This window comes from Hemiscyllium ocellatum, chromosome 11 (assembly GCF_020745735.1).
Source record: "Hemiscyllium ocellatum isolate sHemOce1 chromosome 11, sHemOce1.pat.X.cur, whole genome shotgun sequence".
Lineage (NCBI taxonomy): Eukaryota > Metazoa > Chordata > Chondrichthyes > Orectolobiformes > Hemiscylliidae > Hemiscyllium > Hemiscyllium ocellatum.
Genome location: NC_083411.1, coordinates 50476632 through 50498710, shown reverse-complemented (window position 1 = coordinate 50498710; position 22079 = coordinate 50476632). Strand labels below are relative to the sequence as shown.

At 43.9% G+C, this 22079-nt stretch overlaps 1 protein-coding gene across 1 annotated transcript in view; it reads right to left on the bottom strand.

Annotated features, from left to right (window-relative positions):
• LOC132819979 (FERM and PDZ domain-containing protein 1-like) overlaps positions 1-21325 on the bottom strand; it is a 51901-nt gene extending 30576 nt beyond the window's left edge. The window contains exons 1-4 of the mRNA XM_060831915.1: positions 21264-21325; positions 8664-8815; positions 5495-5597; positions 2058-2103 (exon numbers count right to left, since the gene is read on the bottom strand). Coding sequence (XP_060687898.1) covers positions 2058-2103; positions 5495-5597; positions 8664-8815; positions 21264-21325 — 363 coding nt within the window. The remainder of the gene's footprint in view (positions 1-2057; positions 2104-5494; positions 5598-8663; positions 8816-21263) is intronic.
• Positions 21326-22079: the final 754 nt, after the last annotated feature.

The following is a 22079-nucleotide window of genomic DNA, read 5'->3' as shown; positions in this document are numbered from 1 at the left end:
TCTTCAATAAAATCACAGCTGTTCTGATTTTATTGTAGGATCCAGGCCCTTCAGCCCAACAAGTCCACCCACCAACACTCCAAAGTGTAACTCACCCAGACCCATTCTCCAACAGTAACCCCTGACTAATTCACCTAACCTACACACCCCTGAATACAATGGGCAATTTAGCACTACCAATTCACCTAACCTACACATCCCTGAATACAATGGGTAATGTAGCACTACCAATTCACCTGACCTACACATCTTTGGACTGTGAGAGTAAACCAGAGCACCAGGAGGAAACCCACACAGACACAGGGAGATTGTGCAAAATCCACATGGTCACCCAAGACTGGATTCGAACCCAGGTTCCTGGCCCTGTGAGGCAGCACTGCTAACCACTGAGCCATCATGCCTCCTCTTGATTTTAACCTCAACTCTACATTCCTGTATCTCCCTGATAATCTTTCAACTCCTCAGTCATCAGGAATCTGTCTATCTCTGCCTTAAAAAATATTTAAATACTCTGCATCCACCACCTCGTGAGGAAGGGAATTCTAAAGGCCCACAACCCTTTGAGAGAAAAAGGGTTTCCTCATCTTTGTTTTAAATGGGTGCCCCCCATTTTAAAATAATGATCTCCAGTTCTCAGATTCTTTCATAGAGGAAACCTGAATTCTTTCAGCATTCACCCGTTCAAGACCCCTTGAGATCTTAAATGTTTTAGTTAATTCACTTATAACTCTTCAAAACTCCACGGGATACAAGCCCATCCTATCTAGCCTCTCCATCTAAGGCAATCCACTTATTCCAGGTATTCCTTCTCTGAACTGCTTCTGATGCGTTAACATCCTTCCATAAGTACAGTGACCAAAACTGTATACAGTACTCCAGATGTGGTCTCCCCAAAGCCCTGTAAAATTAATGTATAATCTCCCTACTCTTGCAGTTAATTCCCTTTGCAATAAACCATTCAAATTGTGCCACGTGACCTTTTGTATCCATCTGAAAGAGGACATGGCATCTCGGTTTAATAATTCAACTCTAAAAGTCTAGTGCTTGCCTCAGTCTTGCACTGAAGCTCATTCAATATCCCCGTAATAGCATGTACTTCTAACTAGATAGAGAGAGCTGGAGGTCTAGTTGATGGGTGCTGCTCCACTTTAGGATATGCTGAGATTAATGATCAAATCTTCATTTGTATCCTGCATGAAGCCTGGAAACTTCTTTGATTATGTAGCTTGATAACACATCACACAAGACAAATGGCCACTGAAGCATGAATCAAAGCCTTCTGACGTGAGCTGGTTGAATTTGTGTCAAACTTGGAGCAGTGCACAGTCTCATCAAGCCCCATCAAATGTTAATTGAACATAAAGCACCATCCTGTTCAGAGTCAGGTGGCTTTTTGCAAGCTTACTTCAAGACATCTAGTTCTCTTAATGCTAAGGAAACAGGGTCAATTGAAGTTTGATAGATTTTTATTGGAATACTCAGAGATGAGGTACAGCTGACTGAAGGAACAGGCCAAATAGCCTGCTCCTGTTCCCGTGTCCAAGATCAAGTGCTCACTGTAAATGTCAGCATCCATCCCATCTATAGATTTGTTATATCTGTTAGTTATTTCACTAATAAGTCTTCAAAACTCCACGGGATACAAGCCCATCCTGTCTAGCCTCTCCATCTAAGGCATGTCATTCAAACTGCCATTGCAAATGCCAGACTAAAGTATTTGGGAATTAATCTGAATCACATCGAGTGGATCTCTCCTGGACTGCAACCGAGTTGTGAATAAACCCATAGAATCCCGACAGTGTAGAAACAGGTCATTTGGCCCAACAGGTCCATACCGACCCTCTGAAGAGTATCCCACCCAGACCCATTCCCCTACCATATAACTCTACATTTCCCCTGACTAATGCACTTAACCCACACATCCCTGAACACTACGGGCAATTTAGTAATTTAATATGGAAACTTCACACAGACAGTCGCCCGAGGCTGGAATCGAACTGATGACCATGAGTAGCATTGGAAAGCTCTGCTTTTAAAAGTCGAAAGATTGTACTTACAGGGGTATTTCGCAGGACAGTCACTGTAACAGTGTTACCACATTCCCTGCAATAAACAATTTGACAAATATTAAAGCAATATGGATCCAATGCAGAAAAAAAAGGACACTTGACTAAAACCTGCAAAATTAAGCTCCTGGCACAGAATATTATTTTCCGGGATCACAGGCTTGAACTTAACAGCAACACATAAGACTCATAAGAGTTGTACAGCGTGGAACCAGACCCTTTTGTCCAACTTGTCCTCACTGACCAGACATCCCAATCTGATCTAGTCCGTCTATCTCACTCAGATTGTAGTTCGATGTTAAAAATAAAATTGCCACGATCTTACAAGCCCCATGGGACTGCTCTCTCATTTGAGAAAGAGAGGTGACTGGTGAATTAGAATTAGGTTCAGTGTCACGTGTGCTCAAGTTACAAAAGTACTGGAGTGCAGTGAAAAGTGTACAATGTCACCAACACACAGTGGCACCTTAAGTAGAAAATACCTAGGTATAAATCTCAGGTATAAAATTAGAGAAAATAAAGAAATAAGTTACAGAACATGACAGATATACACAGTATATGTTAGGAAAATAAGAAATAAAGAAATAAAAAGATTCACAATGCAGTCTTTCTATTGTTGGGGGTGGGGTTCAGAACTAGAGGGCATAAGTTTAGAGTGAGAGGGGAAAGATATAAAAGGGATTGAAGAAGCAACGTGTTCACGCGGAGGGTGGTGAATGTATGGAACGAGCTGTCAGAGGAAGTGGTGGAGGCTGGTACAATTACAACATTTAAAAGGCATCTGGATAGGTATATGAATAGGAAGGGTTTAGAGAGATATAGGGCTAAGCGCTGGCAAATGGTACTAGATTAGGTTAGGATATCTGATCAGCATGGATGAGTTGGAGAAGGGTCTGTTTCTGTGCTGTACATCTCCATGACTCTCTGGCTCTATTAGGGCTTTCTGTAATGGTAGTGGTTTAACTTGAACCTCAGACAAGGGGAAAGGTTGAGAAGGAGAGTCCCTCATGGTAACCAATGTTTACACAAAGACATCAGCATCAGAAACATTTCTGGTAAACAATCGCACTAAAGCTCCAGTGTAAGTCCAGAGTTCAGATACAAAGGGTAAAGATGCCTTCCTATAAGCAGTCTCCCACAGCCCAGATTAAAGCAGAGTGAAGTCTAATGAAGACGTCAGCCTTACACATTCTGGATGTGATCACGAACACATTGGAGATTGAAATACATCCAAAAGAGTACAAGTCATAACTCAGACCATACTTAGTTTTACATATTTGGTTCTTACAAACCCTGCCTCCAATGTTTGGCATGTATTTAAATTGGGATTGCAGTGAGGTTTTCTACACAGGTGGGAACTCCATTCTATATATTCTGCTAAACAGTTCTTAAGATCCAGCCAGACAACACTGTTTAAGCCCAAGACCCTTGATAACACCTTTAACAGGAAGCAAATCAAATTCAGTAAAGTTACTGAGAGATTCTTTTGTAATGATCACCACCTTAGCACTGAATCCTAGAGCTACAAGCATTGGACAGGAGAAATATATTCCAACAAAAGAGGCTCTGGGTTTGACAAATGCACACGCTACATACACCTTGCTTTGGTTTATCATTTATGAACAATCTTTAACTTAAAATGCTTTCTTTAACTACATTTCTGATAGAATACACTGAATTATAAATAGTGGGACTATGGATACAATGGAGAATTCATCTTAGGTAAGCAAGCAAGAATCAACTGTGTGGATAATAGAGTGTTCAACTGTCTGTATTTATGGAGAAATTGGCTGTATGTGTAATGGGGTACTGGTTGTTTGTGTAGGGTACACAACGGAGCATTCAATAGTACTTGGAATGGAGTTCTTGATTGTGTGTATATGGAGTATTTGACTATATGTATATCCAAGTTTTTGACTGTATGTATAACCTGGCAGTGCACATATCAAAGAAGGAGAAAGTGAGGACTGCAGATGCTGGAGATCAGAGTCGAGACTGTGGTGCTGGAAAAACACAGCAGGTCAGGCAGCATCCAAGGAGCAGGGGAGTTGATGTTTCAGGAAAAAGCCCTTCATCAGGAATAAAGGGTTTCTGTTGAAGGGCTTTTGCCTGAAATGTCGATTCTCCTGCTCCTCGAATGCTGCTTGACCTGCTGTGCTTTTCCAGCACCACAATCTTAATGCATATCTAAGCATTCAATTGTGCATACAAGTTTGTCTTTGTATTTGAATTTTCACATGTGTTTAAAATGGGGTATTCAATTATGTTTGCATGTAATAGAGAACTGGCCGGGTGTGTAATGGAATATTCAAACTTGTGTGTGAAAACTTACTCAACTGTCTGTGTAATGGAATTTTCGATTGAAATGTCGACTGTGAGTGCAGCAGAATATTTGTCTCTGTGAGTAACTGAGAACTCAACTGTTTGTGTAATTCAATATATGTAATGGTTTATATTATAGAACACTATTGTGCAAGATGTCTGGGTGAGCTGCTGTAGAACTAAGGAGACATATGACACTCAATTAAGTCTTGTTGGTGATCTCCCTTTAGAACTGCAAACAATTTTCTACACTTTAGCTTTGTTTTATTTTCTGAGTTTGCCACCAACAACTTGCATTTATATAGCACTTTGAAGGTCACAAAACTTCACAATTCAAACTTCATAGCAAGTTCACCTATTAAAGGACTTAAAGACAGCCCTCAAATAAGGTCATAGAGATGTACAGCACAGAAACAGACCCTTCAGTCCAACGTATCCATGCCGAACAGATATCCTAAATTAATCTAGTCCCATTTGCCAGCATTTGGCCCACATCCCTCTCAACCCTTCCTATTCAGATGCCTTTTAAATGTTGCAATTGTACCAGCCTCCACTACTTCCTCTGGCAGCTCATTCCATACATGCAGCACCCTCTGCGTGAAAAGCCCCTTAGGACCCTGTTATATCTTTCCCCTCTCACCCCAAACCTATGCCCTCTGGTTCTGGACTCCCCCACCCAGGGAAAAGTCATTGGCTATTTACCCCAACCAGGCCTCTCATGATTTTATAAACATCTATAAGGTCACCCCTCAGCCTCTGAAGTTCCAGAGAAAACAGCCCCAGCCTGTTCAACCTCTCCCCAGTGCTCAAATCCTCCAACCCTGGCAACATCCTTATAAATCTTTTCTGAAACCTTTCAAGTTTCACAACATTCTTCCGATAGGAAGGAGACCAGAATTGCACGTAATATTCCAAAAGTGGCTTAACCAATGTCCTGTACATCCACAACATGACATCCCAACTCCTATGTTCAATGCATTGAACAATAAAGGAAACCATAACATCTTCTTCACTATCCTGTCTACCTACGACTCTGGCCATTAATGATTAGCTGGTGGTAACTATTAAAACTTTACATTCAGTGAATGCGCTAAAAGGGTCCTCACCTAATAATGTTATCGATACGTTCCTGGGAAATTGTATCCAGAGGCATGTCGTTAATTTGTAAAATCTGGTCACCTGGGAATAGCTTTCCCTCTCCAGGACCACCTAAGAAGCAAAATGAAGTCAGCATATTTTTGAATGGAGCATTAGTTGTCCCTCACAGAAAGAGGAGAAAAAACTGAAAGTACATGGGAAGCTATTAGCATATGCAAAGGTTAAAAAAAAACAGATAATTATTCATACTTTTTTTTGACAACTGCACATCTTGCTGCCTGAAGCTTGTCTCATCTCAATGAAAAGGGAATGATGCATTTCTCAGATTGTGAAGAGAGAGAGAGGTGAATTGTACCTGTTTGTGACTTTCTTATAAAGAACTAGGGAACACAGATAATGTCAATGAAACTAAGGATTCTTGTGTGTGTTGAATAATCACAGCGTAGAACCCGAGGACCAGCATGCTAGAGATCATAAGGAAATTGATATTGGACCAAGGACAGGAGTTCACCAAAATAACCAAAGCAAATCTGCCTGTGTGGAGCTTCTACCTTCCCCCTCCATATCTATGTGGGTTTCCTTCAGGTGCTCCGGTTTCCTGCCAGTCCAAAGATGTGCAGGTTGGGTGGATTGGCCGTGCTAAATTGCCCCATAGTGTGTAGGCTAGGTGGGTTAACTGTGGTAAATGTGGAGTTAAGGAGATTGGGTGAGATGCTGTTCAAATGGTTAGTGCAGACTCAATGGCCCGAATAGCCTCTACCTGCACTGTAGGGATTCAATGATGATTCTATGAAAATAAAGAACAAGTTAAAGGCATGAAAGTGTGACAAATCACCCAGAGCAGAAGATTCCATGCCAGAGTTTTAAAGGAGAATTGGTGCAGACAATGCATATGCCCTGACTGTAACCTATCAAAGCTGAGGAACTGGTCCCATAGACTGAAAAAATTACTCATGTCACTCCAACAGTTGAGAAAGGGAGAAGAACTGCATCAGAGGTCAGATCAGTTTTCCTTCGTGTGAATCCAAGGAAAGTGATGGTACCAAACAGAGTACCAGGCCGTGCACTCAGAGCATGCGCAGATCAACTGGCAGAGGTCTTCTCAGACACCTTCAACCTCTCCCTGCAGCAGGCCACTGTCCCTGCCTGTTTCAAGAGGGCCAACATTATCTCTGTGTCTAAGAAGGCTCATGCTGCATGTCTCAGTGACTCCCGCCCAGTGGCCCGAACTTCAATGGTTATGAAATGCTTTGAAAGGCTGGTCATGGCATTAATCAACTCCAGCCTCCCCACTGCTCTTGACCCACTCCAATTTTCCTATCAGACCAACAGATCCATGTCAGATGCCATATCACTTGCCCTCCACTCCGCCCTAGGACATCTTGACACCAAGAACTGCTACATGAGAATCTTACTCATTGACTACAGTTCAGCTTTCAACACTATTATCCTCTCGAGACTGATTACTAAACTTAGTTATTTCAGACTAAGAGCCACTCTCTGCAACTGGATCCTCAGTTTCCTGACCCACAGGGCACAATCAGTAAAGACTGGGGACAATATTTCATCCTCACTAACGCTCAATGCTGGAGCCCCTAGGGTTGTGCACTCATCCCCCTACTATACTCACTGTATACCCATGATGCGTCACCATGGTGAACTCGGCCCGGACAATCATAAAGGCCAACCTCCTATCTATAGAATCCATCTACCAGGACCGCTGTCAAGGAAAGGCCGCCAGCATTCTCAAAGATCCATCCCACCCTTCAATGTTTTTCTACAACCTCTACCATTGGGGAGGAGGGACAGAAGCCTGAACACACGCACCAGCCAGTTTCGAAACAGTTTCTACCCTACTGTTCTTAGAATACTGAATGGACTCACAAACTCTTAACATTCGCCTGTACCTGTATTTTTGTTTTTGCTGCTGTTTACCTATTGTTCACTTATCTATGCTACTGAACTCGGTGATCTGCCTGTATTGCTCGCAAGACAAAGCTTTCCTCTGTGCCTCGGTACACGAGACAATAAATTAAATTAAATTAAATTCAGAAGCCTGGTGAATTATAGCCCAATTAACCTCACATCTTGCATTGGCAAATATCTAGGCCTATCATTAAGGACAGAGTGGCTGAAGATGTAGCTAATTTTCAGCTGATCAGAGACAGTAGTAAAGGCCCTACAAATCTCTATGAACTTTTTTAAATACGTGAGGAGAGAACCTCTGGGTCCTAACGTCCACTGGTCGTGTCTTACCCTTTGGAAAAAATCCAGCAATGAGATGATAAGCCACTTTTATGATCTTATTGTGGGGTGGGTTCTTGAGGAAGGGGTCTCAGGAGGAGTTGGAGGCTTGGATAGGGGTGCGGATTTGAGGCCATTCCCTTGCCCCCATCCCTGCCTCCATTGTCACTAGTTGGATAAAATGCAGGCTCTATTCCTTAACCTAGTTTGCAAGTTGTCATGGTTTCTCAGTTTGGAAACTAGGCAGCTTTGTCCACCAGGGGGCAGATAATTTGGAAGGTGACGGGTTAAGGCCCTTAATTGACCATTTTGGTGGAAGTCAAGAAGGCCGTCTATGGATCATTTTAATTAATTACCGAGGTGGCAGGAAGAGGGTGAGGGGCCAAGCCCATTATATCACCTTCTGACCATCTTCAGGGAAGAGAAAATTCCACTTGAAGTATTGTCACCATGGCAAAACTGACAAAGATTGAGAAGAGTTCAGAGTTAATGCTGGAGGTGTTGAGATGGACTGTATCAGTTAAAAGCCCTGGCCCTATCAGACCCTCAGCCCCTCTTGAAAACACTTCAGGCCTTCCCTCAGTTCGATTAGATTACTTACAGTGTGGAAACAGGCCCTCCGGCCCAACAAGTCCACACCGACCCGCCGAAGCGCAACCCACCCAAACCCATTCCCCTACATTTACCCCTTCACCTAACACTACAGGCAGTTTAGCATGGCCAATTTACTTAACCTGCACATTTATGGACTGTGGGAGGAAACCGGAGCACCCGGAGGAAACCCACGCAGACACGGGGAGAATGTACAAACTCCACACAGACAGTCGCCTGACGCTGGAATTGAACCTGTGTCTCTGGCGCTGTGAGGCAGCAGTGCTAACTGCTGTGCTGCCATGCTGCCCACATTGGAACCTCCCATTCCCAGGTATTTACCTGCAGTGACAGACTTCACACATACTGGTGAATCTTCTGAGACCATAAAACCGTAGTCCAGGAGTGGATCTTTGATAATCTTCACTGTGACCTTCAAAGGGCTGCTCGGCTGGTTTGTGTTAGCAGCTGCTCCATCGGCTGGACCTTGATTACTTCAATCACAAACAAAGCAAGGGTCACATTTGTCAATCATTGTCAGAATCTTATTATTTTCCATATTATTTAATCCACCTCTCACCCATCCTCACCACACCCCTTCAATCCCCCATCCCCCACCCCCAGCCTGGACTCGGTCAGGTTCCTGCAAAATTCTCACTCGTAGTCTCTCCCCATCGCATTGGCTTTCTGAGAGAGAGGTCATTGTAAAAGGGATTTCCTCTGCTTCTCTGTATCCACCTCAAAACTGACACACCCATTCTCTAGGAACCTGCCAAAACCAGGGTGAAAAATTCCAGCAAGCTGTTTCGAGAATGTCAAAGGATCAGAAGATTCTTGGTGAGTTAATAGAATCAAAGACAGAGGCTATGAGTCACAGAACCTCTGCTCTGTCCAAACTGCAGCAAATTGGCTAGGATGAGATCAAAATGTAGTTAGTGAATAAAACCAGGAAATTTTCAGCAAGTTCGGCAGCATCTGTGGAGAAACTTTCAGGTTAGTGAGTCACTGACACGCCCATTGAGGTGATTGATCAGTCCATGGTCTAGAATGGCGGAACAGGCTCAAGGGGCTGAATGGTCTGCTCAGGCTCCAATATGCCTTCATCAGAAGTGGGTAAAGTCAGGGTGCAATTTCCCCTCCCTGGAGATGGTGAGGAAAGGGCAAATATTTGGTTGAGTTCACCCAGAGGTGTACTCAGTCCCTTTCTCACCACCTCCACTCCGGGCAGGAAAATCCATGGTGGGCATCCTCAGCCCGCCAACAAGTGAAGCTTTTGAATCACCAGCTAATAGACAATAGACAATAGGTGCAGGAGTAGGCCATTCAGCCCTTCGAGCCTGCACCGCCATTCAATATGATCATGGCTGATCATTCCTAATCAGTATCCACTTCCTGCCTTATCTCCATAACCCTTGATTCCAAGGGCCTAAGCCACTCATTGGGCTGAATACCCTCTCTCCCAGCTGGTGGGAACAGGGCGTGTTTTCTTCACAGGGAAGCTCCACTTGCCTGAATCTGGGGCTAATTGGGACAGGGAGGGTTACTCACCCCATCCCCAATAGTGTCCCCAAAATACCCACTTTCTTACCCACTGGTGAAGCTGGTCATGGTGTGCCACTTGTGCTTCCAACCCTGAGCCTACAAATTTCTGATTGAGCAGTTACCTCTGGGTGGGTGGTGGACAGGGCAAGGATTCAGTGAGCAGGCTCCTGATTGGACAAAGGAGAAGCCCTTAAGTACCAAATTGATGCTCAATCCAATGAACTTTCATGCTGGGGTGATAAAGAGAGCCTAAGTAGGTTAATGCCCCTTGAAGTCACCTATGCCCACACTTAGTACTCACCACATTAAATCCTAGCCTTAGGGATGTACCAGGTTTTAAGCAAATGCAAGGGTAGAGAGTGGAAAGAAAAAAACATGGGATGGTCTGTGCTGAGATTGAAGACTGGACAATAACAAAGGGGGTAATGGTGTTAGGCAAATTAAGTCAGAATGGAACAAATCAAGGAGCAAAACACGAATGTGGAGGAGGGATACACAATGACAACAGAGTCACTGCCACAAGATTGGCTGTTTTCCCTGGAGGCTGAGGGGTGACCTTACAGAGATTTATAAAATCGTGAGGGTAAATAGATAAGGACTTTTCCATGGGGTGGGGGAGTCCAAAACTAGAGGGCAGTGGTTTAAGATGAAAAGGGAAAGATTTAAAAGGGTCCTAAGCGGCAACTTTTTCACACAAAGGGTGGTGTGTGCATGGAATGAGCTGTCAGAGGAAGTGGTGGACATTGGCATAATTACAACAGTGAAAAAGCATCTGGATGGGTATATGAACAGGAAGGGTTTAGAGGGATATGGCTAAGTGCTGGCAAATGGGACTAAATTAAGTTATCTGGTCCTCATGGATGAATTGGATTTAATACTCTTTTCGTGTTGCCCTGACTCTATAAATGATTCAGAGATCTGAATTATTGGGTTAGACATCAAATGGCCATGGGATTTTGATCCAGTGCTGGGAAACTTTGAAAATTACAGTCCCAGACATTATCTTGGAATGCCATCTTCTGGGACAGTTGTGAATTTGAAAGGCTTAGGTTTAATTTTAAAATTTTGAGTGAATTCTCCCACCCTGATGTCATGAGAGTAATGACAAGTGTGGTGACAAAATAAGGTGAGAAAGAAAAAAGTATAGATTTGCATCATTGCAAAAGAAGGTCTTGACTTGCCCTGAGCTTAGAAAGGTGAGTTCAAAGAGGTGACGACCTTATTTCAGTGCATTTGCAGTTCATTAAAAACCCAATTCGACAGACTTACATCGCTTTTCCAAAACATCTCTCCTCTACCACGAAACGTAGACAGTGAAAATTCCCAACAGAAAGGTCAGAGCCAGTTCCTGACAATTATAGCTTGGTGAAGACCCATCCTGCCATCACCCAATGCACTTCACACATCGATGCTGACATGGCGGATTGACGCTCATTAACTTTAGCACCAGGTTACAGACTGTCAGAGACTATCATCACTCAGACTGCCAGCTGCTTACACACCAAATACAATTCGTGTGCTTTGAGTAAGTGGTGATGTGTGAACGTTAGAGGATCCACCACAGTCATTCAATCACACTATATGGGGATGGTCACAGTCAGTTCAAGTGATGTAGTGTAGTGATTACAGGTAGGTCAGTTGAGGGATCAATCTGTGAGGGTGTGGCCAGTTTTTCTTTGCAATGAGATAAAGGGAGAGACTCAGTATGACAGAGAGGGACACATGAGCGGAAGGAGGTGATGATGAGCAGGAGAGTGTTATGGACCAGACCAGACCAGACCCTCTCAAAATATTTTAAGAAGGTAGCCTAGGCCCTAATTGTTTCTTACCTTAAAGACAGATGTAAAGTGCCATGTCCCGAACACTATTTACTGGTCAAACTACTTGATATTAAACAAAACATAATGTATTCAAATGCTATCATTAAAAGTACAACTAAAGAAAGAAGAACTTAGAATAAATTAACTCGACTGGAAAACTTAACAGAACAATAGATACAACAACTATTATTAATTAACTGTTTCAGTATAGTAGTATTCTATAAACACACCTTTTGGCAAAAAGGCAAATTCAGAAAACAGATTTTGTCTCACATGTAATCCAGCAACCTACGAAGAGAACCGCTAGCTTTTGGCTATAATCAAGAGATGGGGAAAATAGGTTCCACTTTTTCAACATCACAATAGCAACCGATGCTGAATCTCAAAACTAAAAAAACTAAAAACTAGAAATCCTGATTTGTGAGAGCTGGCTACACCCATCCAGGCTGCACCTATTATTCCAACTTTAAATAAAAACAAGGCCTCCCAAGTTGTTTACTTTCTAGGCTCTTACTAGCCAATTCGGCACCTCTGCCTTAAAACTTTGCTTAATTGTAACCAGGACAAAACACACTTCCTAAAGCCACAGCATTGTCACAAGAAGTCATCAGGTGTTCCCAGTGAGTAAGCTGGAAATGCAGAAAGGGTTAGCAGTTTGGGAGGATGTGATGCTGTGAGCCCTTGGGTGGAACACGATGCATGCAAGTAGTTCATGAGCCTTGGCAAAGGCATGTGCCGTATCCTGAGTAAGAGGTAACAGAGAGAAGATGGTGGTACTTGATCTTGCAGAGCGCAGAAAATCTTTTCACTCTGTACACAGCACTGACCCACACTGCTCTTTATGCCAAGGTTGGTTGTCTTTGTTATGGTGTTCCCCTTTGGGGGATGGGGGAGGTGAGCAAGGATAAGGATTCCCATCCTCTCCACCAGACAGCCCAGCAGCACCTTCAGATCTCTGTCCTGGAAGGAGCTTGTCTTTCCCCTTGAGACCGTTTCCAGATCGAGCCCCTGCAGGTCTGAGAGATCAATGCTGATTGGGAGAGTCTGAAGTAGTGGCAGCTGGGCTTTTGGGGCAGGGGTGGGTGGTACAAGGAAACCAGGAGAAGATCTTACCTGGAGCACAGGAAACACGATTTCATGAGAAATGCAGCCATCATCTCAGGAGTATAATTAGTGAGTAGAAACGTAGAAGACGGTGTTAGAAAATTGATTGTGGGCCACTGTGAAACTCACTGGCCGTCACACTTTCAGGAGAAATCGGAGAATTTAGCCCGACTTCACTGTATTGGAAAGTACAGGATGTTCAAAGGATGTACTTGACAAAAAGTTTGTAAAAAAGCAACAGATCAGTTCAAATCAGCGAGATTTTTTAAACAAACGCAGAGGAAGTCTCCTTGTTCGGTTTGAATCTGATTAGAATGTTTTTGTTTAATTGGTGGGCAACAAGATTCCGTGCACTGAAGTGTTCCATGCAGACCCCAACTGGATGGCCTAACAGAGGTTACCATAGCAACACCCCTCTGCAGGTCAGGGGAAACAGCAGGGATGGCCTGCTCTACCACTTATTAAAATTGTGAATTATAAACAGGGGACTTAGCCAGGTCACGACAGGAGGTGGAAGGAGCGAGCCCTCTACACTGTGCCCTATCTCCAGCCCTCTCCCTGTAACCACATTACGAGGTAAAAACAATGACTGCAGATGCTGGAAACCAGATTCTGGATTAGTGGTGCTGGAAGAGCACAGCAGTTCAGGCAGCATCCAAAGTGCAGCGAAATCGACTTTTCGGGCAAAAGCCCTTCCTGATGACCACACTATAACCACACTACCCACAACACAAACACACACACAAACACCGCCAGACCAGAACACTGGGAGCAGACCGGAACATCTCACTGTCAACTCTGGTCAGCGACTGGAATCGGGTATTAAAGATGCTTCAGCTCTGAGTGAGAGCCAGTCAGACTATCATGATGCCCATATTAAGAAGCTAGACAGTATAAATATGAACTGTATCTAACCTTTCAAATGTTTCGTACATTGTGACCACCCCCAATCAGTTCTTTGAAAATACCTGAGCTATGTTTGTGGAACAGTCCCCTTCTCTTAATCATCTTGCAATGGGATTTAAGAGTACATTTTACTATTTAGTATTTCTATTTCAAAAGGAATGTACATCAGAAAAAGGTCAGGAGGCCTGACTTCGAGCCTACAGGACTACTGTCCAATGTCTAAGCTACAGTATTCTCTCAACTGTACAGAGATGTGAGCTGATGATCTGTGGGTGAAAATTACTTCTTTAATTGCGCAACAATTTTTCATGAAACAGTCTGGATTGGAACAAAGATGCAGCTTAAAGGAGTAGGGTATTTATGTTACATTAAATTTAATCTGACTTCAGGCTATCAGAAAACCGCTACTTCCAGACAAGGTGATTGACATGATCTCGTGCAGATAAATAATTCATAAAGGCTTTTAACGATGTAGCAATTGTGGCTGTTTGTTATATTATAGACAAGGGAAAATCAAAACTCTCAACAACTGAAAGTGCTTTGTGCTTCTGAAAAGGGTCATTCTGTTTTGTTTGTGAGATTTTATTTACAAAAACGATAATGCTTTTGGTGACAAAATGTAGTTTTATAAATTCAACGTTGACTTGCTTTACAGTACACGGCATGTAATGCCATAATTGAGAGAAATCAGCAAGGTAAAGGCTATGTTGTAAATGTAATATCCATGTTAATTTGCTGAGGCAGGTTCTGAGAATAGAAACCAGGATTTTATAAACCTCCCGGAGGTGGACCAGGAGGTAGAAGAGCTGGTGAAATGATGAGTGGCCATGTGTGATTGGCTGTTTGATGTGATACGGCCAAAAGGGCTTCGGGTTTTTGAAAAGATTCGTAGGGTTATGGATTTGGTCATAGATTCATTCGCTGAACTGGTGTGGTTTTCTGCAGACGTTTTGTCACCTTGCTAGGTGACATCATCAGTGTGTCTTCGATAAAGTGCTGTCGGTCTGTCCTGCCTGGTACTTGTGTGTCTCTGCTTTTTGGTACTTCCAGTTCTGTATCTGAATGGTTTGTATATCAGATCCTGTTCAATATGTTTATTGATTGAGTTCCAGCTGGAGTGACAGGCTTTAAGGAATTCTCTCATGTGTCTCTATTTTGCCTGTGCTGGGATGGTTACATCGTCCCAGTTGAATATGTGTCCTTCGTTGTCCGTGTGGGTGGAAATCAGAGTACTGGTTCAGTCTGGCAGTGGGGAGTTGATGCTCATGCATTCATATGGTCAACTTTTCTTCCTGTTTGTCCTATGTACTGTTTTTCACAGGCCTTGCAGGGTATCTTTGTAGATTATGTTCATCCTGTTGAATGGGGGTTTAGATTACTTACAGTGTGGAAACAGGCCCTTCGGCCCAACAAGTCCACACCGACCCGCCAAAGTGCAACCCACCCATACCCCTACATTTACCCCTTACCTAACACTACGGGAATTTAGCATGACCAATTCACCTGACCCGCACATCTTTGGACTGTGGGAGGAAACCGGAGAAAACCCACGCAGACACGGGAGAACGTGCAAACTCCACACAGTCAGTCGCCTGAGTCGGGAAATGAACCCGGGTCTCTGGCGCTGTGAGGCAGCAGTGCTAACCACTGTACCACCGTGCCGCCCACGTGCCAGACCCCGTGTCGGGTCTTTAACTTTTGTGAGGAGTTGGTGAAACGTGTTTACCGGTTTGTGGGCCACTAAGATTCCTAGGGGTCTGAGTAGTCAGGTAGTCATTTCAAAAGGGCTTTTTCCCAGTGGAGGGAACGGATGCAGAGACTGTCCACCGGGGGTGTGGGGGGGGTGGGGTGGTGGGAACGGGCTTTTTTTATTCATTTCTGGGACATGGATGTCACTGGCTGGCTAACATTTATTGCCTGTCCCTAGTTGCCCTTGACAAGGTGGGCAGGAAGATATCTTCTTGAACCGTTGCAGTCCATGTGCTGTGGGTAGACCCACAATACCCTCACGGAGGGAATTTCAGGATTCTGACTCAGCATAGTGAAGGAACGGCAATATATTTCCAGTCAGGATGGTGAGTGGCTTGAAGGGGGACTTAGTCAACGGTATTCCCATGTATCTGCTGCTCTTGTCCTTCTGAGTGGAAATGGTCGTAGGATTGGAAGGTGCTGTCTGAGGATCGTCGGTGAATTGCTGCAGTGCATAATGAAGATAGTACACACTGTTGTCAGTGATGGAGGGAGTGGATGTTTGGTTGCAAAAACATAATTGAAGCCCCAATTTGGGGTCATTTTGCTGGTGGTGAGGCAATCGGCCCCGATGCAGGGGGAAAGCCAGTTAAATGGTGGCAGCATCTCAACAACAGCTCAACGTTCAGGACTGATAGTTCAGGGAGGGAGCTGCAAGCAGTTCCAGCAGCTGCAATGATCGTCTTGCAAGGGTTGCACCTCCAACTCTCAGCTCCTGATTTTATCTATTTTTTCAAACTTCCCTGGCTGAGCTCCCAAGGTCTTGTACCTCAGCAGCACCCACCTCTCTCTCTCTCATTGAGATTATTAAGCTCTTTGACTGGGCCAGCAGCATCAGCTTCCCTCATAGATAGTGGGCCTGTGGGCAACTCGTGATGAGTATCTAACCAATGGAATCAAGGTCCGTCTTACAACTCCTTTCATCATGCATCAAACATCAGGTGGATAGATAAGCCTACAAGAACAAGTCCCACATGATTCAGGACTTTCTATTGAGCTCACTGCCCCCTATCACATCAAATTGCATCTTCTAATGTTCTTTAAATGTCATTCCCCTCAGTCAATCTACACGATCCACCAGCAAGGTCCACTCAATGCTGCTTACCTCCCTTCCCTATTGCTCCAAAAGTCTCAACAGTTCTACTCCCTCACTTCAAACAGAAAAATTGATTCCTACCAACGCCTCGACACCGCAGTATCAACCTTGCCTTTCTCTTCCAGCCCCTTTACGGTGCCAAGGTGTGAAGATTATCATTGCATTTTTAATTTGGGTTTTGATTTGGGTTTCTTTTTCCACTAGAAGTTGCAACTTGATACAGCAGGGAGTGGTGACCAGAAGACTGTAAGATACAGGAGCAGATTTAGGTAATTCAGCCCATTGAGTCTGCACTGCCACTCAATCATGGCTGATATATTTCTCAACCCCATTCTCCTGCCTTCTCCCCAGAATCCATGATCTCCTTCCCAATCATGAAACTATCTATCTCTTTCTTAAAGACACACAATGGTTTAGCTTCCACAGTCTTCTGTAGCAATGAGTTCCCCAGATTCACCACTCTCTGGCTGAAGAAATTCCTCTTCATCTCAGTTCTAAAGGGTCATCCTTTCACTCTGAAACTGTGCCCTCAGGTCTTCGTCTCTCCTACTGGTGGAAGCATCTTCTCCACATCCACTTTATCCAGGCCCCTCAGTACTCTGTAAATTTCAGTCAGATCCCCCCTCATTCTTCTAAATTCCATCAAGTACAGGCCCAGAGTCCTCAGCCACTCACCACACAACAAGCCTTTGTCCCTGGGATCATTCTTGTAAACAACCTCTGGCTCCCACTCCAATGCCAGCATATTCTTCCTTAGATATGAGGCTCAAAACCGCTCCTAATATTCCAAACACAGTCTGACCAGAGCCTCATAGAGTCTCATCTCTGCTCTTACAGTCTCAAGCCTGCTCTGCCATTCAATAGGATCATGCCTTATCTGACATTCTTCATGTTCCACTTTCCAGCTCTTTTCCCGTAACCCTTGATTCCCCAACTGAACAAGAATCTAGCTGTCTCAGCCTTAAGTACACAGAAGGACTCTGCTCCAAATAGCTCACTGTGCAAGAAATTCCAAAGACTCACAAACCCCTGAAAGAAGAAATTACTCCTTACATCAGTCTTAAATTGGTGCCTTTAATTCTGAGACTATGCCCTTTGCCCCTAGATGTTCCCGTGAGGGGAAACATCCTCTCTGCATTTACCCTGACAAGTCCATTAAAAATCTAAAATGTTTCAATGAGATCACCTCTCATTCTTTTAAACTCCTGGGAGTAGAGTACCAACCTGTTTAACTATGGTTTGTAAGATAATCCACCCATTTCAGGGATCCTGGTGAACCCAGGAGAGCTTGATAGAAAGTTGAGAAGATTGTGGATTTGTTCTTGATACTGTATCCATCTTGTAGACGTTTGGGGCACAGCAAAAGATCACATGGGCTTGTCTCTGGATTGACGTTAAATATAATCACCACTATCCCTGCGCAGGACTTTTTGTCACACCTCAGGTCAAAGGAGACATCTCATGAACACAACTGAGGATGTCAATCCGGGTGTTCCCCAACAGGAAACCCAGGATGAATCAGGACATACAGAACCTGATAAAAACCAGGTGTGAGGCCTTCAGATCAGGAGACCCACTCAAATATAAGGAATTCAAGTATGACTTCCGCAGAGCTATTAAGACAGGACCAATACCGACCCAAACTAGAGACCCAGACTGACACCTGGAGACTATGGCAAGGACTGAATGACATCACAAGTTCTAAAAAGAGTCAGTGCAAGATAGCTGACAATGATACATCCCTCCCAGATCATCTCAACACCTTCTATCCTCGCTTTGAGCAGAATTTCAGCAGAGAGGTAACACCTAATATGACAAGTCCTGACGACAGTCACTGCATCAGAGGTCAGATCAGTTTTCCTTCACGTGAATCCAAGGAAAGTGATGGGACCAGACAGAGTACCAGAATGTGCATTCATGTGCAGATCAACTGGCAGAGGTCTTCTCGGACATCTTCAACCTCTCTCTGCAGCAGGCCACTGTCCCTGCCTGTTTCAAGAGGGCCAACATCACCCCTGTGTCTAAGAAGGCTCATGCAGTATGTCTCAATGACCACCACCCAGTGGCCCTAACTTCGGTGGTCATGAAGTGCTTTGAAAGGCTGGTCATGGCATTAATCAAATCCAGCCTCCCCACTGCTCTTGACCCACTCCAATTTGCTTATTGGACCAACAGATCCATGTCAGATGCCATATCACTTGCCCTTCACTCCTCCCTAGAACATCTTGACACCAAGAACTGCTATGTAAGAATCCTACTCATTGACGACAGTTCAGCCTTCAACACTATTATCCCCTCGATTACTAAACTTACTGACTTGGACTAAGCCCCACTCTCTGCAACTGGATCCTCAATTTCCTGACCCACAGGGCACAATCAGTGAAGACTGGGGGCAATATTTCATCCTCACTAACACTCATCACTGGAGCCCCCCAGGGGCACGTACTCAGCCCCCTACTATATTCACTCTATAACCATGACTGCATCGCCAAATACCAGACTAATGCCATTTACAAGTTCGCTGATGACACCATCATAGTCGGTCAAATCTCAGATGGTGACGAAACAGACTACAGACGGGAAGTGGAAGACCTGGAAAAATGATGCACTGAGAACAACCTAGCTCTCAATGTCGGCAAAACCAAGGAACTCATTATTGACTTTCGGCAGGATATTACTCATCCTTTTATAGGATCACCATCAAAAGCAATCTGTCTGGATGTATCACTATCTGGTCTGGTAGCTGTACCATTCAAGATCAGAGACGGTTACAGAGAGTGGTGAACTGAGCCCGACACTCACAAAGGCCAACCTCCCATCTGTAGAATCCATCTACCGGGCCCACTGTCAAGGAAAGGCCAGCAGCATTCTCAAAGATCCATCCCAACCTGGCAATGTTTTTCTACAATCTCTGCCATCGGGGAGAAGGTACAGAAGCCTGAACAAATGCACCAGCCAGTTTTGGAACAGTTTCTATCCTACTGTTGTTAGAATACGGAATGGACTCACAAACTCTTGACATTCACCTGTATCTGTATTTTTGTTTTTGCTGCTGTTTACCTATTATTTACTTATCTATGCTACTTAACTCTGTGATCTGCCTGTATTGCTCGCAAGACAAAGCTTTTTACTGTGCCTCGGTACACGTGACAATAACTTAAATTCAATTCAATTCAATTACTCTCTTTTAAAGAGACACATTCATAGCATTTGCCTCAAATGAGTCCGGACTGTTTTGTTCATCAGAAGAATTATGAATGGAACTGAACCGTGCAATCATGGGTGAACATCCCTACTCCTGACATTAAGATGGAGGGAAGGTTATTGTGGAAGGAGGTGAAAATGGCCGAGTCTAGGACACTTCCCCAACTCCCCCCTCGATCCCAAACCTCCAACATCTGCTCCCATTTAACAGTTCTTCGGAGTTAAAATTCAGCTGGATTTGTTGGATACAGTAGAGTTTATATCCCAAGGAGATTGGGAGGCCAGCAGGACTTGAAATGCAAACATTGAGGTTCAAGATGGTTTACATATTCACTAATGGCACCCAATTACTATCATTTTAAACTCACAAATATTGGAATACAAATATTCTTATACCAAGATGGTAAGAACAGAAATATTTGAACTTATACAGCATGACTCACCGTGTCCCAAAATGTTTATAGTGAATGAATTACTTTGGAAATGTAGTCACGTAAGTGCAGAGAAATGCAGCATCCAATTTCTGCACAAAAAGATCCCACCAGGAGCAATAACTTAAATGGACAATTATGATGTTGGTTGAGAGGTAAACATTGACTGAGACACTGGGTGTACTCCCCATTCTTGTTTGAAAAGTGATTCTGCATCTTTTACTGCCAGCAGACAGAGATCAGTTCAATGTCTCAAGTCACAAATGGCACCTCAGACAGTTTAGCACCCTTTCAGTGCTGCAGTGAAGTGTCAGCCTCGATGATGAGCTCAAATCCCTGGAGTGGGGAATATTGAACCTAAAATCTGATGACTCAGCAGCATCTAGTGCTCAGATATTACAGCTACATTGTACCCTTTGACACATCAAAAGTGGATATGAGAAGCAAACAAAGAAATTTACAAGATTAAGTACCATTACATGTTGTGAAACAAAAAATTATGATAATGTAAATGCTCTTACACAGATGGCATATAGATAAAATCTATACAATATTGATAGGTCACAAAGATTTAAAGGTACACAGTGTTGGGATCCATTATTAAGGTTAGGTAGTGTAAGAAACTTTATTGTTAGGTAGTGCTCACGTAAGGTAGTATTAGCAAGTCTGGAACTTGTTAGCTTCACTAGACAACAGTAAGCCATTATGTTACACTAAGAACAGACTGAAAAGCTGATGGCATAGCCTGAAGAGGCCCCAGGGAGGGTGAGAGATAACAGGACATTAGAGCCGTGTCTAGATACACGTAGCTCAAACTGAGGTAATAGAACGTTATCAGGCGAGACCCAATCACATACGAAAATTCTGCGTTTTACCAAATAAGGATGTAACTCTGGAATGTGAGAGAACAAAAGGATAGACAAATTTAAAAAATAGTCAGAACGCCTTCTCCAGCAAGCCTGATACCTTGCTGTAACTCGATTCTCTCTCGAATAAAGCAGTCTGTTTCTTAGAATCTGACCCGGTGTCTCATTCCTCCGAAACGAACACGGGGACGGTAGAACCGTCTTAACAGATGGTGACCCCGGACGTGCGGAGGGAACGGAGACACGCTTGTTGGCAGGAGTTGAGAGCCGCCGGGCGGCCGGCCATTCTGAACTGGGTACGGGGACGCCCTTTGCATAAATGTCTCCAGTAGACATTGACCACTCTAAATTAGTAGCTGTTCCGACGTCTCGAATACCTTTGCCAACCTAAGTTGCAGACGTGAGTAGACGACAGAGAATCGCTTGTTCTAAGTGCGAGTCCTTTAGGTGTGTTGGTCGTCCCGGAAAAGCCGGAGGTATTGGACACGGTGAGTTTCTTTTTTATTTGTTGCTTTCTATAGTGAGAAGAGTGAGTCCTCCAGGTGTGCGTTGAAACACCCCTGCAATTTCAAAAGTCCTGGAGATGGTGAGTGTTATATTTTTTGGTCTCTTATCGTTAGAGAAGTGAATCCTCTAGGTGTGCGTTGAAACAGCCCTGCAATTTTAAAGTCCTAGAGTGGATGAATTCTCCAGGTGTGCGTTGAAACACCCCTGCAATTCCAAAAGTCCTAGAGACAGTGAGTTATTTATTTTTGATCTCTTATGGTTATAAAAGTGCATCCTCTAGGTGTGCATTGAAACAGCCCTGCAATTTTAAAGTCCTAGAGTGGATGAATTCTCCAGGTGTGCGTTGAAACACCCCTGCAATTTTAAATTCCTGGAGACGCTGAGGCATATGTTTATAGTCTCCTATCGTTAGACAAGTGAACCGTCTAGGTGTGCGTTGGAACATCACTGCAGATTGAAAGTCCTGGAATCGGTGAGTACTATTTTTTCATTCACTTTCTCTCCTGGTGGTGAGTCGGTGATTTCTCCAGGTG